At 48.0% G+C, this 27,493-nt stretch overlaps 11 protein-coding genes across 11 annotated transcripts; 8 read left to right on the top strand and 3 right to left on the bottom strand.

Annotated features, from left to right (window-relative positions):
* VE01_07195 (uncharacterized protein) lies at window positions 1-2,163 on the top strand. Its single transcript, XM_018276630.2, has 7 exons — window positions 1-715; window positions 767-899; window positions 950-1,071; window positions 1,133-1,252; window positions 1,307-1,409; window positions 1,502-1,847; window positions 1,911-2,163. The coding sequence occupies exons 1-7, from the start codon at window positions 612-614 to the stop codon at window positions 1,988-1,990; spliced, it is 1,008 nt and encodes a 335-aa protein (XP_018128179.1). The 5' UTR covers window positions 1-611; the 3' UTR covers window positions 1,991-2,163.
* A 478-nt stretch (window positions 2,164-2,641) lies between these two features.
* On the top strand, window positions 2,642-3,733 carry VE01_07196 (uncharacterized protein; the record flags this gene model as incomplete). The annotated part of the gene is made up of 1 exon (XM_018276631.1): window positions 2,642-3,733. The coding sequence occupies one exon, from the start codon at window positions 2,642-2,644 to the stop codon at window positions 3,731-3,733; it is 1,092 nt and encodes a 363-aa protein (XP_018128223.1).
* A 1,056-nt stretch (window positions 3,734-4,789) lies between these two features.
* Window positions 4,790-6,620, top strand: VE01_07197 (uncharacterized protein). The gene is made up of 3 exons (XM_018276632.2): window positions 4,790-5,921; window positions 5,969-6,369; window positions 6,416-6,620. The coding sequence occupies exons 1-3, from the start codon at window positions 4,848-4,850 to the stop codon at window positions 6,561-6,563; spliced, it is 1,623 nt and encodes a 540-aa protein (XP_018128224.2). The 5' UTR covers window positions 4,790-4,847; the 3' UTR covers window positions 6,564-6,620.
* A 10-nt stretch (window positions 6,621-6,630) lies between these two features.
* Window positions 6,631-9,768, bottom strand: SIA1 (purple acid phosphatase). Its single transcript, XM_059463862.1, has 3 exons — window positions 8,823-9,768; window positions 7,473-8,676; window positions 6,631-7,424 (listed from the first exon to the last, which is right to left on the bottom strand). Exons 1-2 carry the CDS (start codon window positions 9,703-9,705, stop codon window positions 7,916-7,918), a joined length of 1,644 nt encoding a protein of 547 aa, XP_059319503.1. The 5' UTR covers window positions 9,706-9,768; the 3' UTR covers window positions 6,631-7,424; window positions 7,473-7,915.
* Window positions 9,769-10,428: 660 nt separating this feature from the next.
* On the top strand, window positions 10,429-10,949 carry VE01_07199 (uncharacterized protein; the record flags this gene model as incomplete). The annotated part of the gene is made up of 2 exons (XM_018276634.1): window positions 10,429-10,743; window positions 10,800-10,949. 2 exons carry the CDS (start codon window positions 10,429-10,431, stop codon window positions 10,947-10,949), a joined length of 465 nt encoding a protein of 154 aa, XP_018128180.1.
* A 1,303-nt stretch (window positions 10,950-12,252) lies between these two features.
* Window positions 12,253-14,400, bottom strand: VE01_07200 (uncharacterized protein). The gene is made up of 2 exons (XM_018276635.2): window positions 14,170-14,400; window positions 12,253-14,123 (listed from the first exon to the last, which is right to left on the bottom strand). Exons 1-2 carry the CDS (start codon window positions 14,261-14,263, stop codon window positions 12,367-12,369), a joined length of 1,851 nt encoding a protein of 616 aa, XP_018128219.2. The 5' UTR covers window positions 14,264-14,400; the 3' UTR covers window positions 12,253-12,366.
* A 240-nt stretch (window positions 14,401-14,640) lies between these two features.
* Window positions 14,641-15,676, top strand: VE01_07201 (uncharacterized protein). The gene has a single exon (XM_018276636.2). It carries the CDS (start codon window positions 14,884-14,886, stop codon window positions 15,430-15,432), a length of 549 nt encoding a protein of 182 aa, XP_018128220.1. The 5' UTR covers window positions 14,641-14,883; the 3' UTR covers window positions 15,433-15,676.
* A 1,225-nt stretch (window positions 15,677-16,901) lies between these two features.
* On the top strand, window positions 16,902-18,463 carry VE01_07202 (uncharacterized protein; the record flags this gene model as incomplete). The annotated part of the gene is made up of 5 exons (XM_018276637.1): window positions 16,902-17,567; window positions 17,686-17,893; window positions 17,951-18,069; window positions 18,152-18,326; window positions 18,375-18,463. 5 exons carry the CDS (start codon window positions 16,902-16,904, stop codon window positions 18,461-18,463), a joined length of 1,257 nt encoding a protein of 418 aa, XP_018128217.1.
* Window positions 18,464-20,310: 1,847 nt separating this feature from the next.
* On the top strand, window positions 20,311-22,056 carry VE01_07203 (uncharacterized protein; the record flags this gene model as incomplete). The annotated part of the gene is made up of 1 exon (XM_018276638.1): window positions 20,311-22,056. The coding sequence occupies one exon, from the start codon at window positions 20,311-20,313 to the stop codon at window positions 22,054-22,056; it is 1,746 nt and encodes a 581-aa protein (XP_018128218.1).
* A 34-nt stretch (window positions 22,057-22,090) lies between these two features.
* Window positions 22,091-24,184, bottom strand: VE01_07204 (uncharacterized protein). The gene is made up of 2 exons (XM_018276639.2): window positions 23,364-24,184; window positions 22,091-23,291 (listed from the first exon to the last, which is right to left on the bottom strand). The coding sequence occupies exons 1-2, from the start codon at window positions 23,463-23,465 to the stop codon at window positions 22,218-22,220; spliced, it is 1,176 nt and encodes a 391-aa protein (XP_018128215.1). The 5' UTR covers window positions 23,466-24,184; the 3' UTR covers window positions 22,091-22,217.
* A 1,686-nt stretch (window positions 24,185-25,870) lies between these two features.
* VE01_07205 (uncharacterized protein) lies at window positions 25,871-27,480 on the top strand. Its single transcript, XM_018276640.2, has 2 exons — window positions 25,871-26,751; window positions 26,802-27,480. Exons 1-2 carry the CDS (start codon window positions 26,206-26,208, stop codon window positions 27,444-27,446), a joined length of 1,191 nt encoding a protein of 396 aa, XP_018128216.1. The 5' UTR covers window positions 25,871-26,205; the 3' UTR covers window positions 27,447-27,480.
* The last annotated feature ends 13 nt before the right edge of the window (window positions 27,481-27,493 follow it).

Below are 27,493 nucleotides of genomic sequence, written 5' to 3' on the forward strand. Positions count from 1 at the left end.
CCGCTCTCTTCAGCAGCTTCTCGGTCTCTTCTGTCGTGTCATCCTCAATCCGTGTATCTGAGATTCTATTCCCTGGCCTATTGTCCACGTCCCCGGTCTCTTAGCCATTTGGTGAGCTACGTCCTCATAAATCAGACCGCAGGTTTCAATTCTAGCTATAGACTCTCTTCATCTAGACTTCTATGCCACAACGGGTACGAAATCCACGACATAACGATGATGTGACGTCGGTCGAAAGAGAACCGACGTCCGTTCGTCCTGACCCAAATGTTCGCGCCAAGACGGTTAAACTACCCCACGCTGTACCTGGTCGCAATTTACCCATCCCCAATCCGTGGCGTTCTCCCCTCATAACCAACCCTGCAAAAGGCAAGGTGTCTAGGAATGCTTGAATCGACAGACGGGCGATCCTCCGCAGAAACGGAAGTTATGTTGTTCCACCTCTGAGAAATTTCCCAGCGGACTTTACTTCGGCCGCTGTTACGAAGGGCGGGGAGGGGCAAGGCAAGCCACAGTTGGATTGTGTTGCTGGGGACGATGAGGTTGTATTTATATAAAGTCGCTGCTATGAAACATGTGGTCACGGAGGCAAATCTTCACCCTGAACAAGTATGATATTCAATAAGCTACTCTTGGCTCTGCTTGCCGCGCGGTCCATTGATGCTGCCCCGCCTTCCAGGCGGGCGCATTTTGACTGGGATAAGACGGATTTCGTGTATGTTCTCACCAAGTTACTCGACGCATTATGTCACTGACTGGCTCCCAGACTCGCGTTTGGCGATTCGTATACCTTTGTGCAGGGTACAGAAGGGAATAAGGATTTTTCGTTTATTGGCGACAACTTGAACTTGAGTTACACCAAGGAGAAGTTGTATGGGGACAAGATTGTCAAAAATCAGGTAAGTAACATGTTCTCATCCGAGAAATTGGGGAGTTTTAACATCTGAAGACGTCGGCGGGGGGACCTAATTGGACCGAGTACTTGACGGGCTGTTATGAAGGCTTCCCGTGGAAATGCAAGAGACCATTATGGAATTTTGCGTTTGCTGGATCGGATATATCAGTTGAATAGTAAGCCTTCGTTTTGGGAGTCTATATCTCTTTGGAAACCCATTAATAACTGTGATAACAGTACCCCGCTACATCATGACTTCACCGTCGACTTTGTCAACCAGATTGAGCAATATGACACGTATGGTGATAAGCATCTGCCAAAAAACAGGAAGAATGCTCTTGTTGCGGTCTGGATTGGGTATGTTCTATCAGTCCCTGAAAGTACGGTATTGTGCTAACGGTCTGTCAATAGCATCAATGACATTTCAGACTCGGCCAAATACGCTTTGAATGTCACCGGTGTAAATTACACGAGTTTATACACGAAGATGATCGAAACACAGTTCCAAGCAATGGTAATTATAAGAATCCTACCTGCCAAAGGCTGACTTCATTGAAAGATGAACAGAGGCCTGACCTGCATCGTTATTTGCTAATACTTCTCTAGGAAACTCTCGAAGCTGACGGATACCACAACTACCTTGTTATGGGACAGCCTCCCAGAGATAGAACGCCCGCTGGTCTCATCTCCGAGCATCCATTACCCAACAAGACAATGTTTGCCAACTGGGATCATATCATAGAATCGACTGCTCGCAAATTCGAAGAGAAGCACCAAGAATCGAATGTCTTCGTATTTGATACGTATTCATTCCTATCAGATGTCCTGGACAATTCCGAGAAGCACCACTTCACAAACATCACAGCCTTCTGTAAAGACTATGCTGCGCCGGATATTATCTGGAATTATGCGAACTACGGGTGTGAGCCGATTTATAACTATTTCTGGTTGAGTAAGTGCCGCCTCCCTTATGACTGGAAGCTGGATGTTACGCAATATACTGACATAATTATAGATTCGGGTCACATTACGTACCACGCCCATGAGATTTTGGCAAAAGGCGTATCCGCATTCTTGAGGCGGATGAAGCGCTAGTAGTACTACGTCGGGTGGAGGTTAAAATAAACCTCTAGAAGCTAAAATCGGGATTGATGGATTGTTCAAGTTGAAAACCGTCCCATGTTCTTACGGAATAGGAGGTGGAGGTGGATATCCTTGGTCGGCCTAGTTTTTAGACTCTACCTCATGATTCGTAATTAAAGCCTGTGCTTCCGTATGGATTTCAAGTGGCCAATTGGTACCGTGTGAAGCTTCATTCTGTGGGGGCTTATCCCCACCGTCGCGCGATCAAGACGTGATACCTTGTTACAGCGACGGTCATCATTTTGATAGCCTCGGCAATGCTGCCTGGCAGATGTTAAATTATGATACAGTACTACCGACTTTAATTGTTCTGCGTCTGTATTTCTATAATTTGACAGGTTTATACTCCAATCGGTGAGGTGATATGCTAGCTTCTATGGGCGATTGGAGGAAAAACTCATAAACGAGGTCAATGGAAAACGAAATGCCATATTAAAGGCGTTGCAGATTTAATGACTTTTATATTCAAACGGCTTCCCCGCAAATATAAGCTTTAGGCTGAGCAAAATTACTTTGCTATAAAGGCTTGAAGGTCTTGGTTGCCGCGATGCACGTTGGTAATAAATCTTATTTTCGTGTACATACTCCCTCATAACACTCACCATGCTTAGAAACCTTAAATTTGTAACTGCCATTCTGGCAATTATTTCCGGGACTGTTGCCCAAAATGCTTTTGAAGGAGCCATAGGTTTTGGCGCCGTATCAACCGGTGGAAATGGCGGAACTGTAGTCACCGTCACCAACCTCGAGGACAGTGGCGCCGGCTCCTTTCGTGATGCTGTCAGCCAATCCAACCGCATCATCAATTTTGCTGTCGCTGGTTACATCGTCTTGAAGTCTCCTGTATCTCTATCAAGCCACATCACCATCAATGGGCAGAGTGCACCAAGCCCAGGAATCGGCGTCATGGCCGGCGAGATTTCCGCCAGTGGAAAGAACAATATTGTCATCCGTAACTTCCGCATGCGTCAGGGAAACCTCGATAAACAGACTGGAAAAAGCGCCTTTAATATGGGAGAGTCATCCAATATCATCCTGGACCACTGCTCGGTTGCTTACGGCCAGTGGGACTCCATCGACGCTGTCAAGGCCGTGAATATAACTGTATCAAACTCCATAATTGCCTTCCCCATCGGGCAACAATTCGGCGCACACATTGAGGGAGGCCCTGCAACTCTATACGGAAACCTCTGGGTCAGCGCCCATAATCGCCAACCTCTCACCAAGAGTAATACGCAGTATATTAACAACATCGTTTACAACTACCAAGCCGCCTACACCACCGCGGAAACGAGCGGCTACTTCTCCCATGACATCCTCAACAACTACTTCATCACGGGGCCCAGCACCACCAACCCGAGCAATTACTACTACCAGATGAACGAAAAGCAGAGTGTGTACGCCCATGGAAACTACGCCGATACCAAGAACGACGGCGTGCTTGCTGGCGCCTTGGAGAACAAGGTGGGTAGCGCCGTTGTGCTTGACGCGGCGTGGGATCCAACTTCCGTTGGTTTGGCCAAACTCACTGCTCTCGAGGCATACACAGCCGTCCTCGCCAGTGCGGGAGCCTCCCCACGCGATGAAGTTGATGCGTTTGCTGTTTCGACTGTGAAGACTCTGGGGAAGTCTGGTGTGATCTACACGAACCAGGCGAGCACAGGTCTTTCGAACGGCGGCTATGGCACGCTGTAAGGGATTCCATGGGATATCATTACCCGGGGGGGAAGATGGAGATCTAAGCAATTTGCTTCTGTTCATGCCCTATACATACTTTGGGGAGTGATGTACATATTTCTTAAAGTGCTAGTAGGGTCTCCATATATTTGTTATAGCAAGGCTTTTATTGTGATTCACGGTTAATCCAGCTACGACAAATTACATAAGGCACGGTGGAAACCATTGATCCCACAGATGGGCGCACAAAAATCAAACAATGACATGCCAATTGTGACTCTGTGCGATGCGGATTTTCGCCAACTGTGGCATCATGGAGGTGGCTCTGTAGATGGCCACACGAGGTACTGTGGCCGACAGAGAAAAAGAAGTGGCAGTGAAGAGTGGCAGTGAGAAAACGGCGCTATAGTGACAGTATGGGCGACAGCGAGAAAGGGGGTGACGGTAGAAAATATGAGCTTGGTGATTACAATATCATCGATGAACTCTGTCCCAGACCCCAACCAAGGTAGGAACTTGACGTAAAGTCTCTAGCTATAACACCGTCGAATTTCCGTTGTCGTGACATTGTGGACTGTACGATGGAGAAAATCGACTACTATGTCTACGAGATATTACCTGAGAGGCAATATATATATTTCATCCGGAATTGGTACTGATGGCACAAGGTGTTACTGGCTGTTGACCTTCTCCGATAGCTGAACTACTTGCCGTCTTACATATATCCGGTGTATCCGATGGGGTTGGCATGAGATGCATCATTGAGGCGCGCGCAGCGAGTCCCAACCATCCATGGGATCGATCATTTAACCGCTTGATTTCAAGATTGGTAGAGACTGGACTAATAAGATTATTATCGCGATGCCATATTAGAGTTTTTGAAGATAAGGCCTAGTTGATATAATCAACTGTCTCGTGAAGAGATGATGTTGCTCTTCGCGAAGCTCGCCATCGAGAATTCTAATGGCGTGCGCTGGCTGACTGACAAATCCCATGGCGCTTCAAGGCGAGACAATGGCATCAGACGCGACTGAGACAATCGGAACGATGGGTTAAGTACGATCTCAACTTCTTGTTTCATCATTTTTCTACTTGGTTTGTTCATATTTGCGAATCCACAAGCAATGTTACGATGAGTCTCAATGAACAAGAGCCGTTGTTGAGCAAAATTAGCACTGGAGAGCCTGAGAGCCACGTAATCGATGATGGCCTCTCAGACCCCGTACCATCAAGAAACATCGACGACGACGTTCTCCCAGAAACTGCCACCTATGGTCGCAATCTTGGATGGAGCGGCGCATATATCGTCGTCATCTCTCGAGTAATCGGCAGCGGCATTTTCGCGACTCCCGGCTCCATCACAAAATCAGTCGGGAGCATCGGAATCTCACTCCTGTTGTGGGTTGCCGGCGCAGTCCTGGCCGCCTGTGGCCTTTCTATATCCCTTGAATACGGATGCATGCTTCCAAGGTCTGGCGGCGAGAAGGTGTACCTAGAGTTCACCTACCGGCATCCTCGATTCCTTGCATCTACTTTGGTAGCTGTTCAGGCTGTTTTACTTGGCTTCACAGCGAGTAATTGCATTGTTTTTGGGCGATATACCGTCTATGCCTTCTATGGGCACGATGCAACTGACTTCGCTCAAAAGTTGGTGGCAGCCAGCTTAATGACGGTGATTACTGTCATCCATGGCAGTCACGTCAAGACCGGAATCGCGATCCAGAATGCGTTCGGATGGGTTAAGGTAGTTTTGGTTGTCTCCATGGGATTTGCGGGACTTTATGTGATACTTTTCCGACCCACGGCTACAGACCTACCGGCATCAGAGAGACAAGCCTTTAGTTGGGATGACCTATGGGAAGGTTCTAATTGGAGTTGGGGCATCATTTCCACAGCCGTCTTCAAGGTTTCGTATTCATACGCCGGACTCCACAATATCAACAACGTCTTAAATGAAGTTAAAGATCCAGTCAGGACGCTGAAGTCCGTGGGGCCAATTGCGCTCCTCACCGCGTGCATATTCTACTTGCTTGTGAACATTGCATACTTCGCCGTCATCCCCCTTCAAGAAATCAAAGACAGTGGCGAGCTTGTCGCGGCCCTTTTTTTTGATCGTTTGTTTGGCAACAGCATTGGCAAAACGGTACTGCCCCTCGCAATTGCCGTGTCCGCTGCTGGAAATGTCATGGTAGTAACATTCGCTTCCGTAAGTTCCACCTGCAAAAACCTTCTACATATCACTCACCTTCACAGGCAAGAGTAAACCAAGAGATAGCCCGCCAGGGGTTTCTCCCTTACGCTAGTCTGTTTTCTTCCTCTCGCCCTTTTAATACCCCTCTCGGGGGTCTCATCGTGCATTACATCCCTTCCATTCTTGTCATAACTCTTCCTCCCTTGGGAGATGTTTACGCCTTTATCCTTGACGTTGAGGGTTATCCCGGGCAATTTTTTGCTTTAGCAACTACTGTTGGCCTTCTCAAACTCCGCAAGAGCCACCCGGATATATTGCGTCCGTTCAGAGCATGGCTGCCGGTGGTATGGCTGAGGATTGGGGTTTGCCTTGCCCTTATTGCAGCGCCGTTTGTGCCGCCAAAAGGAGGTAAAGGAGATGTAAGCTTTTTCTATGCGACGTATGCTATTGTAGGGATTATGATGTGAGTATTGACCTCCACATCACTGGGATTTAGCTGATGTATCTAGAATATTATTTGCGGTAGGGTATTGGTATGTGTATTTTGTCGCTTTGCCGTGGTGGAATGGGCATAGGATTGAAGAGGAAACTGATGTATTGGAGGATGGAACAAGCATTACAAAGCTTGTAAAGGTGAAGAATATAGAGGTGAGTTAATGGGATTTTGGAGCAGCGTCGGAACTGTGGGAATAAATGAACCTTATGAGAGCTACGAGACTGTGAACGAATAGGACGGGTACTGATTAAGACATACATTTAGATGGAAATTATATAGGCAGCCCTTGCAATAACTCAGAAGTTTGAATGAAAGGTGGCGTTATATTGCGAAGCAGAAACATGCTCCTCATTGCAGCAGCTTCCTTCAACGAAAACGCCTAAATTATAAAACGACACAACGATGATTTCTCCTTTGCTTCTTCTTTGGCCACAAGCGCCGACGGGGAGTATACTTTTCAGTAGAAAGAGCAATACTCATAACAGCGTCAAGAAGCTCTGGCACGCCTTCCCCTGTAATAGCCGAGCACTCGAAGTAGCCGTCCATGTCGATACTCTGTGCGTATTGTTTTGCTCTTGCTCTGCCAGCACTCGTATCTGGATCTTGAGAGTCGCTCCTGCATCCAACCATAAAAATAGGCATTCTTATTTCTTGTGGGAAGTCTCGAGAGCACAACCCCTCAAGCTTCCACTGAAGGACTTCCAGATGGTCCTCCACGCTACCCATGAAGTCAAGTGAGAAGCAGAATAAGACGACAGCTGCATTGACGAACATTATGGGGAGAAGCCTCGTGTAAGTATATGAATTCTCCCAGAAGGAAACTACACTTGTGTCGCCTTCTACCCCGCGCTGTAGTTCCGTAATATTCGAATCAGAAGGAGGTAATATTTCACTAGGGAGACCACCGTAGGAGGTGTCCACTGCTTCTTTGAGGAGTGCGGCTATGAGTAAAGTTTTCCCAACACCTTCTAAACCATCAACGGTAACCTTACGAAACCTAGAGCTAGGTTTTTTCTTTGGTACTGGAAGATATTAGCAACAGAAGCGAGTGTACCCGGTTAGATTCATACAAGGCAATGGCATATCTTTCGAGGATGCTGGGACATTACCCTGACGATTGGATGGAGTTGTATGTATATTTTGTAGAGTTTGAAAGACGCTGGGTTCGGTCAACTATTCAGCTTTCGTGTACGGATGGAAACAGTTTACGTCTGATCGTTGTCATAAACAGGTGGACTGCTATAGCCTTGGGGTCTTATGCCTTCAAGAGTAAGCCGGTGATCTATTAGGCCGACAAGTAGCCATGTGGTTGATTGCCTTGAATGGTTCATGATGATCAAGACCCCGACATGTGTCTCTCTCGTATTGCACAGCCACAACATAACCGAGCCACAACGAACTCTGACATGCACCTTCCCCCGTCGCCAGCATTTAATCTTCTATTCCGTGCTATGGCGGATGCTATGAACGATGGACCACCGATACAATGCTGGGCTTGCCGCGAAAAAGAGCTTCAACTCACTCCATAGCTTCTGTCTTCATCTGTATCGCTAGGAGGATCAACCACCGCTCCATTTTCTACGAGCACCAGCTCATCAACCCTTTCCCTATTATATTCGACCCGCTTCCAAGTCGTTAAGCTCCCAGTAGTCGTACCGAGTTCCCAGACCCGCATTCGTCGGTGAAATCGCTTTTGCCTTGGCCATTTGCCGTATGAGCAGTATCCCCCGAACCCGCTACCACCTCCATAGCATAGCCAAGGGCCACGCTGAGGGGCTCCGTCACCATCCTGCTGCACTTGTTGTGGCAGCAGAGCGCAAAAGTCATTTACGTGATCGTGTCCGCAGCCTACAGCCGAAATTTCTTCTTTGACCAAAGCGTCGTAGAAATGGGAGTTGATGTTAGGCCCCTCAGTCGGTTCCTCTCGGTGTCCGTTGCCTATACGAAGGTTTTTGTCTCCAAACTCGGGAAGAGGGATGTGTAGGAAAACCAGAGATAAATGGAAGCCACTGTTGTTATTGTCGTCTTGCGCCATTCGTGCCGCTTGGGAAGTTTCCGTAAACCAGTCAATCTGGCTTTGCTTGATATGATCATAGCCAGTGGTACCAGGAACTTGACCATGTGAATCCAAGAAGTATAAAGTCGATAACGGGAGTGATGACTGGCCGGGAGCCAAAACCTGAATATAGTAGTTGCCTATGCCGTCTACATTCGTTGGGCCTGGCCTACAGAAGCTAAACGGCAGATTCTGGAGTATTGACATCTGCTTATCTCCTATAATCCAGTTAGCAATCATTCCCATGAACTACGTTAGTAGGAATTCAGAACAAACTTGCAGAGCAGTCCGCGCCGTTTATAAGAGTGTAACAACTCCGAGTTGTCGATGGCTAGTGGGCTAACTAATGAAAGAAGATACTGACGATTTAATGCGTGGATTCCCTCACTATCATGGTTCCCAAAGACAGCCGCGAATGGGATTGATCTGTTGATCATTGGGGCTACCACCTTGAAAATAGCAGTGTGACTCTCCGGGATGTCGTGGTGTAACTGATCTCCAGTGAGAACCACAAGGTCTGGTTTCTCAATATCCAAGATATTTTCAATGAACTTTACCGTAAGTGGATCGGCGTCGCTCTCTGGCAGATCGTTCCCATGGGCATCAATAGCATCCCTACATACCCCGACACCGGTGACCATGTGTGTGTCAGAGATCTGGAGGATCTTGAATTTGCCATCCTCCCTGACTCTCAAAGCCGCCGGAGTATCTGATCTCGGTGCCCTGCCGCGGAGTACACTTAGTCTCGCAACTGGTATCTTCGGGTGAGTCTCAAGCTGGAGCGGTGATTGCATGAGAGCCCATTGCGGTCGCGGGTCAACGGCATCTACGCCAAAGAACACATCCACCTCTGTAACAGTCTCGTCAATAGTAGAGAACTTGCGTCTCAACAACCAGATTCCGTAAGGTCGGCTCTCCCATGAAGTACCTGAGTCAGTGGGAGTCTGCTCACCGACGCTGATATTCACAACAACCAAGTCCTCTGCCGCACGTAGTTCTTCCTTATTCACTAACGCTACATACAACCATGCACTTTGCTGGGATGCATATAGGTAGAGCTCCTTCTCTATGCGGTGCCATTTTGTGTCGGAGGCGGAAGGAGGAGCTGCCGGAGAGACTATTACTCTGAGATCCGTGACAACGTGGGTAGCAACGGCTGCACTATCGTTGGAGGGGAGAACTCCCAAACTCTTAGAGTACGTAGCATCATCGCTCCTAAGAGAAGCCTTAACGCAGATATCGGACATTTTTTCTTCGTTTTGTTGAGCAACTTCCAAGGAATGTGGTTTGCAATACACGTGATTGGTAAGTGCCAGCGGATGACATGTCACTCGATAGTATTAATGACGGTTACCCGACGGTCTCGATAATCCCTCGATAGTACCCACCGACTTGTCCTCCGTCTTTCTCCTTCCTGAATTCCTGCCCTAGAGCCGCTCACTATCTCCATAGACATAATTTTGACAAGTCACGATTGATTTTAGTGGCATGAATCTGAATATAATCCACTAATACTAGAATATACATAAGAGGTATAGGCCGATGGCACAGCGAATTCTGATTCAATCTTCCACTCCGTTATATGGCGGATGCTATGAACGACGGATCACCAATACAATGCTGGGCTTGCCGGCGAAAAAGACTTGTATGCGACTCCACTCGCCCAGCATGTAAAAAGTGCTTCAAGAGAGGGACAGTGTGTCCAGGATATGGCGCGAAGCCACTGACTTGGGTTGAGCCTCGCCAGAAGAGAACTTGCAAAGGAAAGGATAGACGGGAGGAGAACGGAAGCGAGGCAGATGTGTCGGGGATGGCAATCGTTAAGCTTATGAAACCGCGGTTCAAAGGGGTTGATGCGTGCATGAGCAGGTCATTTGATAGCCAAGCTGTCCTCCATGCCATAGATTACTGTAAGTATTTCAATGGACATCCGTACTTTCTGGTAATATCCTGCGATCTAATATACCATGATGCCTAAAGACAATACCATGATCTCTCCAGACCTAGTCCCAGTCGAAAATCCAGAAAATCCATATCGCTTCAGCTCGTCAGATGTGCGCTTTCTCCCACCGACGGTTCTACACAATCTCTTCTCCATTGTGTTTAGCCACGAACTCATCCGCCGAAATGGAGTACATTCGGATAATGGTTCTCAATCCTCCTCGGTGGCCGTGTATAGCCATCGGGGACTAGCCCTTCGATCGCTGAATGAAGATCTTTCATCACCTGAAACGCAAACTAGCGATATGGTTATTGCCTGTATTTTGATGTTTACTTTGGCGGAGGTGAGGCTATATATGTTGATTAGAACATGTAGCACATGCTGATTCCAGAAATTTAGCTTCAGCTTTCGGTCTGTCACGATTGGGACAAGCACATCGCAGGCGTCAAAAAGATCATCGAATTACGAGGTGGCATAAAAAATGTTGCCGGGCGAGACGTCCATCTGGATTCTATGCTTGCTTACTTTATGATGTATGGCCATTTCTAATTTTTGCATTTGCCCTGAGTTGCTAACAGGTTCTATGTAGCATTGATGTTATGAGCTTCACAACAAGTCCGCGTTCTGCTGTAGCTCGGACGGATTCTTGGATGAATGACCAAATACAGTATTTGGAAATTATTCCGGGGCTCTACAAGTCTGGCTTATCGACATGTTTTGCTTGCCCAACAGAGCTCTTCGAGGATATCATCCGAATAAACATGTTGCGAGCAGCCGAGGAGTCGCCAACAAATATCCACCAACCAATTACTTCTTTTCGGGATATCTTAGCCCATATTCTGCAATTTTCCTCTCTAGGATGGGTTGCAATGAACTTATGTGGCCAAAATTCAGAAACGCCATCAGATATTCAGGCCACTGAGTCTATAATGTCGGGTTGGCTCAGCATTTCCGAAATATACCACGCTGCAGTAACCATTTACTGTCTTAGTTCTCTCGCCCCCTTACCTGAGTTTACAGAAAACATCGCTTCGTTTTCTCAGGCTAGAAATGTATCATACAGTTCAATAAAGATCCACCTGATCAAGATATTATCAGCAACAAATGGAATGACACATATGAGAAAGCTCTTATTATGGCCTCTTGTCATTGCCGGAATCGAAACAGGGAGCGATGATAGCAACTTTAGAGTGTTCATTACCACACAACTGACCCTGATGAGCTCGGAGCTGGGGACTTTTGCCCCTATTGAAGCGAGGCAATTTCTAGAGTCACATTGGACGTCTCTGGACAACTGTCCATTGTCACAAGCAAAGCCGTGGGATTTAATGTTTCACAAGCATTTTGTTTTCGTTCTTTAAACCACAACTGCCACAACTGGAAGCATCAATTGCTACACCGTCCAACACGCATTGGATTCTACGTGGTGTCTTCGACAAAAACGATCGGATTGTGTTTGATCCAGATATCCTATTTGCAACTGGCTGTATTTGAAGTCTGAGGAAGCTGCGATGGAGTCTCTGCTTGGTAATGATTCCTTCCTTATATATTGGTTGAAAGATCTGAGGAAGCTGCGATATAGTTTTTCTTGGTAATCGTTCTTGCCACATATAGGGCTTAGAAGTGTTAAGGAAGCTGCGATGAAACCTTCATTGATAATCGTTCCTGCCATATATAATATCTTCAGGTTCTGAGGAAGCTACGACTAAGTCTTTGCTTAGAAATCGTACCTTCCATATATAGGGGCTAAATGCTCTGAGGAAGCCACGATGAAGCTTTGCGTGGTAATCGTTCTTTCCATATATAGCACCTGGATGTTCCGAGGGACCTATGATGAAGCATGGTTTGAATTCTCATGTATGTCAACAGCCATTAACAATTAATAGGTATGTAGCACAACAAACAATCTCTTGCTACAACAAAAACATCCACCGTCCGTCTCTAACTCACAGGCGAAACAACAAAACTACCACCACCGCTTCCCATCTCGAACAACATTGGTTCCACAATGCACCTCCCCGCCCCACGTATGGTGTGAATTCCAGTTATCAACAAAACTTACTTGATATCCAAGCTTGCGATAAATCGTTTGCACAGCGGAAGCAAGGATATCCACCCCATCAATAACTGGGCCCCAAGGCGTTGGCGCCAATATATCGCCATGATTCAACGCAAGCCCATTAATAGGATTGGGGTACAGTGAGACTCCCAACGTGGTGCTGGCGTTCCGCTCCGGGCCAATACCATTGTCAGGAGCGAAGGCGAGGCCAGTGCGAAACATTACAGGCATGCGAATGATCTCCGCGTCTGTAATACCAGTCTCGGCCTTTAGGATTCGGATGTTTCGTTGCATGCATGCAGCGATGGCAGTGTTGGCCTTTAGAATACCATCCCAAGCTAGGACCTCCGAAATGGAATCGTCAGGGACGCCATGCAAACCGCCAGGAATCATGAATAGATCAGTCGGATTCCCTACAGTGTCGTTTTCGCGAGAAAATGCGCGCGTATCGCCATGGCCATGCTTCACGGCATTCTGGAGCATTTCCACTCCTGAAATAGGGTCGGCAACCAGCATGACCCAGCCGCGGCGACTATTGACAGGCAAGAACTGGACGATTTCATCGACATGGCCGATAGCGAGGCAGTCGGTATCGAGAAGAAGCGGATCCTGCACCTGCTGGGCACGGAGGTAGTCCATAATGAAAGGCGTGGTGGTATTATGAGCGCCCATGATTATACGTCCCGCACGATATCGTTTGCCGCGAAACTCGTACGGTGGAATTGTCTCAAGATTGCCCATAGCGTTGATATCGTTCCGTTCGCCGCCGAGGTGCTGCACAGCTCCCACACCCGATTTGCGGAGGTACTCGAAGACTTGACGGCCCGCAACACGTTCGTCTTGTGCGGAGCGGATCATAATATGCAGGACGATGGGTCCATTGGGTCCAGGCATGCTGGTATACCCAGGCTCAACAAAGTCTTGGGCCCAGATATCATCGGAGCCGTGGAATTGAGTTAATGGGTACCTTCCCCTGGTCTTATCGAGGGCATTTTGCAGTCTATCCACAAACCACCCTTGGAAGAAGTTCGCGCCTTCAGAGTAATTTCCAGCCGTGGTAAAAACCTCACGCGCAGCTTGGGCGTGATGATGTGTTAATACTGGCGCAACTCGCAGACTCACCGTGTCTTTTGCGGTAGATCGGCCATCATGTACGGTGAAGGTGACGGCAACTCTACCATCCCAAACGCCAGGACGACGAGTATCTCGAGCATCGATTCCGAGCTTCAATCCTGCGGCAAGCTCATGCTGAGAGAACACATGCTCGTTGCCTGTGGTAATCCATTGGGATCCCTCGAGGCGAAATATGCGAACCTTCGAGCGACTATTTGGGTCTTGTATCGTTATGGTCCCAGATGCCTTCGGATTTGGCTTTGGAATGGGAACCGTACGTAGTGGTGCCAAGTATTGAGGTGCCCTCTGAATGTCATCAGAAGCGTCGTTACAAGCTGCAAGCTCCTCATTTGATAGGGCGGGTCCTGAAAGCGCCAACTTCGAACAGCGACGGTCCGTATCGCCAATGTTGGCGAGAAAGATTGCGCCGGCATCGTTGGAGTCGCTCAATTTATCGGGCAAGTCAGACCTTCCGTGGATATCGACTATGCCATCTCGGTTGGAATCTGCCCTGATGTCGGCTTTGAGAGCAACTGAAAGGCCGCAAGTTGCTATATTCCTATTAGATGCAATTCGGGAAGTATTAGATGGTCATACCAATAATCAGCAGGGAAAGGAGTCCTCCCGCCATTTTTTTCTGTTGAATATAATTGTTATAGAGCAAAATCTGAATGAATAACTTGAATATCATGACTATCAAGCCCCTTTTATGCCCATTACTCCCACCCAAACCCCCAAAGGCCCTTTCGACTCATCTCCACACATTTCAGCCCAGCTACCGAAAATGAGACACGACCATTGAAGTCCAAAATGTGGCGTTCAATCGCATAGCTATCCGGCCCTCAACTGAAAGCCTACAAGGCTCATTTTTAGCGTGTCGAAACGGAACGGGAAACAAAGATGGCCAAGACTGTGGAGCCACATGGTTATGCCAAGAGTGATCGACGGGCGTGTGCGGGCGGTTGAGTCTTGGCCAACATCCTTACCGTATTCGGTAAAAGATCGTCTCGTCCACCGCGTCATAATCTGACAGTCGAGATGAACTTACTCTCTTCTCCAATTATACCACGTTGACATATCAGCCCGAAGTTAAATATCACAGCCCTGTGGACTGTGAAGTATTCAGGTAGGCTGTGTCTTTAAGTTGGTGATTTCAAGTTAAATATTAAAGCAAAGACGCTTGAACAAGTCTCATTATCATCGTGTTTCCTGTGTTCCCAAAAAGCTGTTGCTATCACTAACTTGAAAACCCAACTTCCTCTCACTCACCTCACATTTTTCTTAAATCACTGCCTCAAAACGCCATCTGCAATGTCCCAACCACTTGTTTTCATCCTCGAAGGCTTATCCAAAGGTTCCAACGCCACAGTATCTTCCCAGAATCTCCAAGGCGTCAAGACCCCATTCTATGCCATCCAACCGTCCCCAAACAAAAAGTCCAACCTCGCCATCACCCGTGCGTCTCCAGACGCTTCTCAAGTTGGAACTATACAATTCCACACACTATCCTCGAAAATAGAACTCGTCCTTCAATACGAAACAGTCTCCATGCGCCACGATGAACTTACAGGGAGCCGACATGAATTCACTAGCCCTACCGTTAGGGGTGATAAGCTCTCATGGAAGGAAGATAGCCTCTTTGGCCACGGATTTAAACTCGTGAGCCCAGATGGACAACTACTGGCACGTTTTCGACGCACAGATAAATCAGCTGGGACGGGTTGCTTTGAGGTTTTTATCACGGCTGAGGGGGGATTGCTGGATCTTATCCTTTTGAGCGGAATCGCGGCAGCTGAGTATCGGAGGAGATCAAATATCGAACTTGCTTCTGTTGGGGACATTTTGGGACAGCTATTGTAGCTTTGTTTGGGAATTATTGGCCGGCGAAACTCGTCGGGAGATTGAATAACTGGGAACTGCGAGAGGTCGTACGGGAACTGTAAAGAGATTCGTCACTCGAAATGATTTTAATCTTTACATTAGACACTTATTTGGCTCATTGCTCCATTTAGGAACTTTATCTTCATCCTTGCATCTTCGACCTTGTATCTCGAAAGCGAGCGCTGCATTTTGCCGGATTTGGAAGCGGTAGTGGCTGTTCCGCTTCGATCGTGGTTGGTCAGTGCGCTGGATGTTATATCACCTCCCTCAATCTTAATCTGACATCAATGAATGATAGTTCTTCGATAAACACTGCACTGGACCTCGACTCATATAGCTTTTATAGTTACAAACTGGAAAAATGGACCTGTCGTCCAGTTTCTCTAAGCTCTCACTGTCATGCGCTTGCCTCGTATCTGCGTACCTCATAAAGCTTTCCTGGACGCCACCAAACCCAGTTGCAAAGGATACATTTATCCCCACCATAAAATACTCACGGAAGACTCTTGTTAGATTTTGGCGCGTTTTCATGCTCTTTCGCTACACAGACATCGCCTGCTGTATATTCCACAGCATTCTGATTCTGTTGTACCCGTCGCCGCCAAGACGTATCTGCCCGAACGCTGACAACCTCTCACCATCTCTCTTCACCTGGTCTCCATACAGCACTCTCTGCCTCGGTACGATCATTATATTTTGTTCAATGAGGCTTCTTGCATTCAAAGAGCTGGGGAAGGATTTCACTTTCCACCTGACAAAGCCGAAGCGTCTGAATACCTCTGGTTTGTACTCGGTTGTTCAGCATCCATCTTACACGGGAGTTGTTCTATCAAACGCAGCAAACATAATGTTTCTGTATCGACTTGACGGAATTTCGGCGTGCTTCTTGCCTGGGTGGATTGTGGGACAGGCATGGTGGGCAAATTGGACTCTGTTTTTCGTCACGGCTATGATCAGTGCATATGGGACGAGGATAAGAGTTAAAAAGGAGGAGGAAATGCTGAAGCAAACTTTTGGACGGGAATGGGAAGAATGGCATGCAAAAACAAAGCGGTTCATTCCGGGTGTCTTTTGAAAGGAAGCCAAACACCTGGCTACAATTAACGAATGGGTATCTGCTAATTTGAATGGGGTGTTTTGGAAAGATTATTTAGTCGCTGAGATCTAACATGAGTTTTGATCTCCTCTCATATACAACTCTGGGTATTCGATTCTAAGTTTTAATCTAACTGTGAATTTGCTGAGGCGTCAGGACTGTATTTCAGCCGTCCAGGAAGGAACGTCTTGTTACATATGCTGGTCGTTCCTTCCCAAAGCTACCAGGGCAACCACAAATTACCATGATATGGTTTCAATGGTCTCAATTTCCTACCTGCTACCCTCCAACAATGTTTCATCAGTTACTGCCGCTGATTTTCGATACCTAGAAACCATCCCATTGGGGGCAAATGAGCGACTCCACGCCGAAAGACCTCTCATTTCCTCATTATACTTTGGAAGATACTCCGTCCACGCGCAGCACACTTAGCATTGAATCCTCCGCCAATCCAAGCACTGTTTCCTCAAGTCTTCGCCAGAAAAGCTCCCCCTTGATTACGGGCCCCGTGAAGGACTTTCAACAAGCCAGGTTTTCTTTGGCCAGTTCTCTCGCAGCGAGCCATTCCCAGATCAACACACCTCTGGCTGATCCTCCTGAGCTTGTCTTCCCGCGAGTCACACTGCCAGGGCATATTTCTCTACCGCGTAGCCCTCTGGAACCTACGCTTCGAAAACTCATCTTCTCACGAGGCAACCCTCTATCAACCGACCTATTCGAGATCGACACCCCGGAACCAAGCGCGCGACAAATGACATCTTACACAAACCAACACCTTCATCTGCCACTTCCTGGAGATTTGCACTCGATATTCTTCCGTGCCTTCCATTCTCCATGGTCTGGCATTGGGCGGCGACTGGCGCTGGCTATTCGTGGCTTCATATCACTATATATGACGGTCACTTTTATTATGGTCGTGGCGTGGCAGGCAAGAACCGAGGCGTCAGTGTCAATGGTGTTGTTCAAATTTGAGACGATCAGTTTTTTCTGGCAAGTGGCGTATTCTTGGATAACGTTTGTAAGTTTGCCATGGGCTATTTAATCATAGCGTGCGATCATCTATAGGCAGGATGCCTATTGTTTTGAATGGCTCCAATAGATAATTGATTATGATCGAGAGCTAATCCTTCGAATAGACCTGGGCCCTGGTGCACCTCGTTCCTCTGTGCCAGTCCGGCACAGACGATCATGGTTTCATGGACAGCCTGAAGATTGCGTTTCGATATCCCTTAACAGACCAGTGGCGCCAACTGTTTAGTATTATTTATACCGGAGCAGTATCCCTCCCGAATGTCGTTGCTCTGGTCTACTGGACCATCGTGGTTCCCCATGATGTAGTTGATGGTATGTCGACATCGTAATACTGATAGAATGGGGGCCGGCTACTGATATGTCCTGCAGTGGGAGACCTCTTCAATAACGGCGACCTCCAATCATTCTGCGTCCTCAACTTGTACTTCATATCGCTGGTCGTTGCTCTCATCGAGATTTTCTTTTTATCCAGTATAAAGCCCCCGGGGGTATGTTCTTCCATATTCCAAGATTTTGTCTCTGTGTTCCCGTAAAATTAGATCTACTTACTATAACTGACTCTTCCAACAGCCTTTCTTTGTCCATATCCTCTGGTTCTCAGCCATTGGAGTTGCATACTACGTCTGGGCCTTTCTTGGCCACATTGTGACGGGAAATTACGTATATTTCTTCCTGGACCCCGAACAAATCGGGGAAGAGAATGTTGTCGTTGGATTGATTGCATTTGTCGCCCTGCTGAACATCTGTAAGTTTTTACACTTCAAGAATGGGTTTACGAGAACTAATGAGATAGTTTATGGTGTTGCATACGGCATGTCTGGTGCTCGCGATGCGATTACAGGTCCTTTGGAAATTCTTGGAACATTGCAATTGCCCACGTAAATACTTTCTGAATAGTCTTCAGTATTTGGTGCGGTTGGTTTATAGTGGTCTTTGAGAAGTGTCCCGTGACAGTTGGTTGAAATGAGATGATGGCTTCACTGTGAGTATCAAATGGCTTTCGGGCCAGGAGAGGCCGTTCTCAGTAACTGAGAGATTGTAAATCCATAACAAATGAATATTATTATTTCTCGACGAATTTGTATTTGTTTTGATATTTTGGATATGAGAATAGTTCCGTTAGCTCCGAAGCTGGGAAAGAAATATGGTAAATAAAACAAATAAATGTACGAAATAGGGTCTGTAATTGTGATATATTGTGACAAAAATAACAGTACAGTCGGATAATTGTACTGTTCGAATATGTGAGCGGCGGTTTGTTTTGTTTACTTCAACTGTGTTTGGTTTGGGCAGTCGCAACACGCTTTGAGACGTGGACTTGCTTGACAAACCCAGGATTGATATCTGAGTTGACACACAACAACGCCTCTTAGATTCTTAGCCCACCCTATTTTTCTGAGTTTGCTAGCAATATCCATTTATTGTGTGATTATCAAAGATAAATAAAGATTACTAGGTATTGTTTGTTTGGTATTCGCCGACAACAATATGTCTGTTCAACATTTGGCTACGCGCCTCAGGATCACTCCCCAGATCCTTGAAAGTATTATTCATGCTCTACCGCGTAATGATTTGACTCGGCAAGAGTTAAATGATTTTATGAGGCGATTCAAAAAGTTCAGCACAGATATCTCCAAGGTGACGCCGAGAACCTGAATATCAATACTACCACAGCGAAGAATCCAGAACAAGGGTGCAGTGCAGAGCCAAATATAAATCACCCGAACAAACCTGCTCCAGGCGAAGAAGGTCATTGGAAGAAAGGAGAATGGTCACAGAAATACAAAGCGATACTTGTCAGTCCCCATGATCGCAACCCTCATTTACTGTTTGTTATCTAGTCCTAACTAATCCCCAAAGGACAAAACGACTGTTCCCGTCGAAAACCTCCGAAACTACCTTGGAGAATCATTGGAGCAGATTGATGCCCTGATCTTCAAAACGCTTCCTGACATCATCGCAAAACGGTCACTCAAAAGATTTGGCGAGGATATTTGCTGGATGACCGCTAAATACTTTGGGGATCCCACTAATGATAAAGAATTTGATCGACTGGTCAACAAAATGAAGACAAGGAGCGGACGGAGGACAAGGAAACGAGAAAGGGCCCTGCTGAAGGAAAAAAACATGCAGAATAGGACGGTGGGGAATGCCGGGGCCGAACCAGCTGAAGAAGGGGTTGGCAGAGAGACAGAGGGAGATGGCGTGGGTCGAATGCCAGGCAACGAGCTAACTAAAGAAGACAGTAGTGTTCAAGCTCATGAGGAAGGAACGACCCATCTTCATGATCACATGGTTTTGCAAACTTTTGGCCCTGGCCAGCATTTCCCCACCAGCGATGACCATTTGGCAAAAAACCTCTAGAACCCCAAACTGCGACAAGACAAAACTCTATCTCTGGAATCAACACCCAAGCCTTTACTATCAAATCGAATAACAGTTATTTGCAAGACTCGGTTGTCGGCAGACCGACAAGTGAGTCGCCGTTGCAACGGAGAGGTGAGGCACCGCATCATCAAAGTCTGTCAGTGCGAGAAAACCCACAGACAGAACTGGCGCCAACAGACATAGTGCCAGATAGACTAGTGGAAGAACACTCGAATACCATCGTGGATCAAAGCAGAGGTCATAAAAACGACCTCCAGATCAGGATAAAGGTGGAAGAGCCGCCAACACCAGCATCGTTGCTGAAACGTACGCCTCAGCATTTGGCATTTAACCACAACACTATGGCTTCCCTGGGCGATCAACAACATGGCCCAATTTATCTCGCGGATGTAACTTGTGCAGAAAAGAGAAAACGCGATGAACTAGACACCGAAGACAGAGAAGCCAAGTTTCCAAAAATTGCCGACAAAGCAGGAGACATTGGCGAAGTCTGTAAGCAGATGGATTCAGATTATGAACCAGCAGAATCTGACCAGATTGAAGAACTGGAGCGCACGATTGAATCAGTGGAGAGACCCCCCCAATTGAGCCTCGAGGAGAGAGTACAGAAGAAAAGCACTGGACAGAAACCAAAGTCCGGATGGCCCCTCAATGCGGAATCGGGACCATACATTTCAGCAATGGACTTGCGTAGTTCTCCTGTTCTTTCTAAATTCGGAAAGCAGAATCCCCCGCAGGAAAGAATATGTCCGGAGCCGCTGTTAAACGAGCGACGTCCAATAGAGCCACAGGACCACCCCGAGGAGGACAAACCATTTTTCGGAAGCTCTTTTCATCATATGCGGTCGATATCAGACGCTGATGATATGGACACCTCAAAAAAATCTGTTGCTGGTACTACAGCGGATTCGCAAATCCAAATGACGCGTAGGAGGCAGCGCAAGATCGCATGGGACGAGAGAAAAAAGTTTCTGAAGCAAGCCAAAGTCCTGAAACGAATTACTAAGGACTTGGAAACAGTATCGGAGACAACTATTTCAAAGGTAGCGGATACTTCGAGCCAGCTGATAGAACCTTTATCAGTAAAGGCGGGCAACACAGCCGAAAATCAGATTCTGTGTTCCGATGGCGAACTCAGACCTCGTGGCGACGAAGACGAGGAGGTGCTCGTTTTCGTGGGTTGGGAACAAGCTGCGCAGAGCAAACTCGGTAATAACGGCCTCTTCAATCCGGTTCAGCTTTACAGCAAGTTCTTACAATTGGAAATCGACGATAATAGGTTTGGAAATAGAAATATGAGAAGCGACGAGGCCGCGATGCTTGTCTACGTCATAATGGGAATCGGAAGTCCATGCGCGATTGCCCAATTTGGAAAAATTTCAACGGCTATGAGAGAGGAGTTGGAAGTGGCTATGGAATTTCTTCCAGGACACCAAAGCTACGGCAGAGCTGCGCTGAGGCTGACTCTTGGGCCGGATGAAGGTCCATTTAGACCATTTGCGGAATCAGTTCTTGCGCTCGAGTTTTATCGGTTCCTGCAAAACGAGAGGACATCACATGGCAAGATGCTCCCACTCACAGCCAGGGGCTTCGATTTCACGAAGATTCAGGAGCTAGAAATAAACTTGCCGGCAAGGCGTGGCCGAGGTGCCAATTTGCAAGCACTGCAACGGATCGGATATCGTCTCTCGAAGCTGGCTTCAATTTACGGCGATGGCATCTTGGCATTGATACCATCTTCAGGCTGTTTCGGGGATTGCCTCAATGTACTCGCAAATATGGATGAGGCTGCGTTCAAGATGTTCCAACAACATATGGACAAGAATCGTGACCAATTCCTCTTGAAAGTAAGCACGCCTCTGGAGCCCTATGTGCAAGAGGGAATGTGGGATACGCTTACCCTTCCGAAGCTGAGGCTGGAGGTCGAGGAGGGATTTGATGAGTTGGCTGTGAGAGACAGATCTGATCAGTTGGCATTGATGTGCTTGCCATCATGGGTATGCATACAACTTGATCACGGGCGCGTCTTCAGTCGCAGGAATACTCTTCAGCCTGCACACTGCACAACAGAAACAGGTCATGTATAAAAACAACAGTCTTGTTATTCCAGCGCAAACAGATGCATCAATGCCAAGAAAATATCCACATCAGAACGCTAACACTAAATACAAAATATTTATAAGCCAATGTAGTCACCCGTGAACATCCCTATTTACATGTGAACAACCTCAACCCCCCCTTCTATGTTTCAGCGCCAGGTGTTGCTAACAGTTACACTCTTCTCGCAAGTCTTCGGAACCGTGAATGAGCGATTGGGGTCAGATTCCCAGTTCACAGCCCCAGAGCTCTGAACGTTGATAAATTTGTACTGGAATGTCGTCCCGGCCGCCAGAGTTACCGTCGTGGACCATAATGGATTGGCATTTGTGTATTTCGATGCTGACAAGGCAATGGCGCTGCTGGTACTCCAGCTCCCCAGCTCAGAAATGGATCCTACGACTTTGATGGTCTGGCCATAAATTGTAGTGACAACCTCGTTGAAAGTGACATCGACGCTCGAAGCAATGGCACAGGTTGTGCTTGTTGGGCTCGTAGTGCTGGTGCCTACCGATGTGGCTGCCGTGCTCGTGCCAGTCGGCTGCACGCTCGATGACTGGCTTCCTCCAGATCCATTGATGGCAATGTCAGCGCAGGTTAAGTAGACCTGGCCGGTTTGGAACGAGTTCCAGCGCAGGGACAGCAGCGTGTGGGCCGAGTTGATGTTTGGGATCTTGACCCTCTTGGTCACGGTGTAACCGCCGGCGATGGAAGTATAGCATGAGTTCAGCGGCGCGTTGTCGACACCCTTGCACTTGGTCTGGTCGCCGGCGCTGAAGCCGTTGCAGGTGAACCAGTCATTGCGGTAGCATGATTGGCCGGGCGAGCAGTCGGGGTTGTATCCACAGGACTGGCCACTGACGTCGGTGCAGTCTAGCGTGCCGGCCTGGAAGCAGTCTTCTGCGGCCTGCTTTTCCGCATTAGTGGGAAGGTAGCCGGGGGTCAAGAGCTTGTCGACGAGGGCTTGGTCTTCGCAGATGCGGTAGCTGAACATGCCACCGTGGTCACCGTTGTTGTCAACGCACCACTGCACTTCAACGATATCTCCCGCATTGTAGGTTACTACGGGAGAGTTGCCCCAGTTGGCCGTGGGCTGGTTATAGTCTATGCTGACGCGAGCATTGTAACCGCAGGGACCGCTCCGTCCTACTGCTGCGGCGGTGAGATCAGGCCAGGCAGCAACGGGCTCAAGGATAGTGCATTCGGGACATGAGTCCAGGTTTGCCTGAGTTGAAATATTAGCGACTACTCTCCAGCACGGACGGAAGATCGGTGCGGTGATCTATTTGTTACCCACCTTTACTCCAAGACTGGTTCGGCTCTGAGGAGTGATCAGGTAGCCATGTCCGTGGACGAAGGTGGCCAAACTGAGGGCTGTCAAGGCAGATAGCGTCTTCATTTTTGACAATTTTAGCGATCAGGTTCGCGAGTCGAATTAGGTGGCGATGGATAAAACAGTCTGGAATGTCTGGATCTTCAAGGCAGGTTACCATATGGGAGAGTTCCCCCCATTTTATAACCTTCGCCATGTCGAAACATGAGCCGTGGTTGCGGGCTCATAACGTGCTTCATCATGCGAAAGAGTCTACAATGCGCCGATGATCTATAGGCCCTATAGTATAAGGCCGAAACATAGAGCCGCTGGCCTTGAGTTGGAAAAATCAGCCGCGTTGGCCACAGAACTTCAGATACCGTGATGTTGTCTGCCGTCTCAGGGCTTGGGAGGCGCCGAGAAGCGTCCGCATAGATTGGATGAAACGCGGCGTTCTCGTTTGTAATGGATACCGAGGACCTTATTATGACGGTCTCGCACCTATCAAATCGCGGGGTTGGATATGCGGGGAACTTTGATCCGACCAGGGGTTATCGTGGCGTTTTTTTACCGCCAACACCAAACATCACCAACATGTGACGAGATATCTTAGGTTGTAGGGTTATTATTCGATCGCCGGTTTAATATACTCTAGACGGTGTTCTTAGTCCGATGTAGGCCCGATATAGACCTTACGCTGGACCAATGAATTATCTAATCCACCAACAATAACCTTTTAGACTCGATGGAGATCCGCAAGTTGCCCTGACACTATATTTTGAGGCCGTCTTTTCAAAGAGAATAAGGAGATGTTGCGGGGAAGTGGGACACAGACCACCCCACGATCAAGACGGCCCGAACCAGACACGAGAAAATCCACAAAAAATCATAATGTGGCTTGGAATCAGACTTTATTGCCGACCGATGATGAGCCGAAGTACGCGTTCCTTGAATGTTAGCTCAAGCCACAGTGCGGCACAAAACCTATTCTCATTAGCCCAAAGACCAGATCGAGAGTAGTCAGTTCTTGGATATCGATTCTAAGCAACTTTACACGAACAACTTTAGACTAGAATATTGAGGCTGTAAAAGGGCCGCAACCTCAGTCAGATCGGCGTCGATATTTGACTTGTGACATGGTTCAATAAGCCAAAGACTGTCAATCCCAGACGATGCCATGAGGCCGAGCCGAGAGCCGGAGTCAACTATGAGAGATTAACCCTCAGCTTACTACTTTAAGACAGCGCCGCCAGCGGCATACGTTGAGAGACGGGCCAGCTTCCCTCGGTCAAATCCTCGTATTCGCAACTCGCCTCTTTAAATCCTCGCATCCGAACTCGCGTTGCCTTTAAAAAAGGATGAAGGATATTTAATGAAGCCATTGCAAGAATATTCTCGAGCAAGCCACGATAACCTCAACACCGCCAGAAGTATGGAATAGCGGACCTGTGAGGGAATATTTATTTACAACAGAAAGCTTTTCATATCAGTCCCTAAGATTTTCTTGATAATTTCCCTCTGGCGAGAATATTCATCGAACAGAAGTTATGGCAATGTTAACGTTCCCGAAGCATGGAGTAAGAGGCCGCTGAGTGGATATTTCTTTACAACAGATTTTTTTCGAATCAACTGTTGAGACTTTCTTAAAAGTTACTCAAGGGCAAGAATATTCAGACGGGAAGCCGCAGCTACGTCGACAGCATCTACAATATGAATAGCGGACCTTTGAGAGAATATTTATTTACAACAAAAAAAAATCGTATTAGCTGCTGACTGTTTATTGGCAGCTGCCTCGTTGCACTATATTCTATGTATGCATTACTGAATGTGGACAGAACGAAGGCCAAGCGTTAGAGCCGTTCATTTCGTGATATTATAGCCGCCAGCTTCGGCCCGATGCAAACGGCAATGCTGAACATTCAAGGAACCACGACAACTTGGTAGCCTTGTCACGTTATTGTCTATAATTTGTCTTGGCATTTATCCACGTGTTCTCTGCTTCATAATGTGTGTTCTATGCTCGCTCTATGATTCCTTTGGTGTTGGAATCACCGGGCCGGACGGGTATTTCCCAGACTGCCCAAAGAAGAGGATCGGCAGAAGGTTTTTCCATTATTATCGTGTACTAAAACTAATTATGGGGCAATCACTTAAATGCGGGGGTGGCGTGTCTTGGCAGCTAAAGCGTCAACTGCCGGACATCTCCCATCTTCAGTTGCGACTCGCTGCGCTTAAATAGGCTGAGGCGCTTTAGAAGTTCCATGCATATATTATACTGTATTTGAAGACAACGATCTCCTCCAAGAATTACGGCGTCTATGGATGAAGCATTGGCGACCTCTCAGAAGAGAGAATCCAACAAAGCTGCCCCGCTATACTATATTATACCCCGCTAAGATAAGCGGCCCGGCAGGGACCGGCAATGAATATGAAACTACGCCTCCGCCCAATACGTGAATTACTACGCAATGCTAGATCTCTCTCAATCTTCTTTTGCTCATCATTGCTTAATTAGTATTATGGCTCACAGTCCTCCCATGATATCCTCAGATTGCGGCTCTAGGGCCGCCAAACCGTGGGGATATCCACTGGCTATCGCTGGCAGATTCCTGTTCCTAGCCCCTTGTGACCTTGGATTTGTTCCAAATCCTAACAAGGTTCATGCTTCCATGCATGCTTCCATACATTGTTAAATAAAATAAGTCGGATTATCCAGACGGAGAGCTCGTCCTCCGGCCAAGTATAAGAACCTTATCCTCTTCCTCCTGTGGAAGCCTTCTTCGTCCTTGCCAGCCAACCCATCACCTTCTCTAGATACACCGCAGACATGATTCGCACACTCCCCTTCGCTGCTGCCCTCGTCGGCCTTGTTGCCGCCCAAAACCCGGGAACCAACCCTGAAGTCCACCCCAAGCTCGAGACCTGGAAGTGCACAGTGGCCGGTGGTTGCGTGTCTGCCAACACCGCTGTTGTCATCGACTCCGGGGCCCACTCAATCCATCTGCCAGATAGCACCGCTGCGTGCAGCGGTACAAACTGTGTCATTGAGGGCATCGATGACTACGCAAGCCATGGTGTCACTACCGAGGGCGGCGCCCTCAACTTGTTGCAGTTACTTAACGGGCAGTCAGTTAGCCCTCGCGTCTACCTCTTGGAGGAGACCGAGACGAACTACGAGATGCTTCAGTTGACTGGCCAGGAGCTCTCCTTTGATGTTGATGTGTCAAAGCTGCCTTGCGGCATGAACGGTGCTCTCTACCTCTCTGAGATGGGAGCCAATGGCGGCCAGAGTGAGGCCAACCCCGCCGGAGCCCCATACGGCACCGGCTACTGCGACGCTCAATGCTACACCCAAACTTTCATTGACGGCGAGGTAAGCGCCCCAACCTGATAGTCTGAAATATACCCACTAACACCCTGCAGGCCAACCCCGAGGGACACGGCTCATGCTGCAATGAAATGGACATCTGGGAAGCCAACAACGCAGCTACCGCCTACGCCCCCCACCCCTGCAGCGTCGATGGTGTCTACGCCTGCACGGGTGCGGAATGCGAGTCCGCCGGCGTCTGTGACAAGAACGGCTGCGGCTACAACAACTACGCCCTCGGCAACAGCACCTTCTACGGCCCCGGTCTGATCGTCGACACCTCCCGCCCCTTCACCGTCGTCACGCAGTTCCCAGCGACTAACGGCATTCTCACTGAGATCCGCCGTTTGTATGTCCAGGATGGGAAGGTCATCCAGAACGCACCGATTAATATTGAGGGTCCGGCACCCGGAGACAGCATGACTGACGAGTTCTGCGTTGCTACCGACGCGACGGCATTTAACCGCCTCAATGGTCTCGAGGGTATGGGCGGCGCGCTGTCGAGGGGTATGGTTCTCATTTTCAGCGTGTGGTGGGATACTAGCGGATTCATGAACTGGCTGGATAGCGGCAATGCAGGGCCATGCAGCGCCACCGAGGGTAACCCAACGGAGATCGTTAAGGTGGAGCCAAACCCAGCTGTGACCTTCAGCAATGTCAAGTGGGGTGAGATCGGATCTACGTTCTCTGAGGGTAACTAAGAGATTGGTATGGAGAGTAGATGGGAAGTGGGGCTTGTACATAGAAA

Source organism: Pseudogymnoascus verrucosus (assembly GCF_001662655.1).
Source record: "Pseudogymnoascus verrucosus strain UAMH 10579 unplaced genomic scaffold scaffold_38, whole genome shotgun sequence".
Taxonomy (NCBI): domain Eukaryota; kingdom Fungi; phylum Ascomycota; class Leotiomycetes; order Thelebolales; family Thelebolaceae; genus Pseudogymnoascus; species Pseudogymnoascus verrucosus.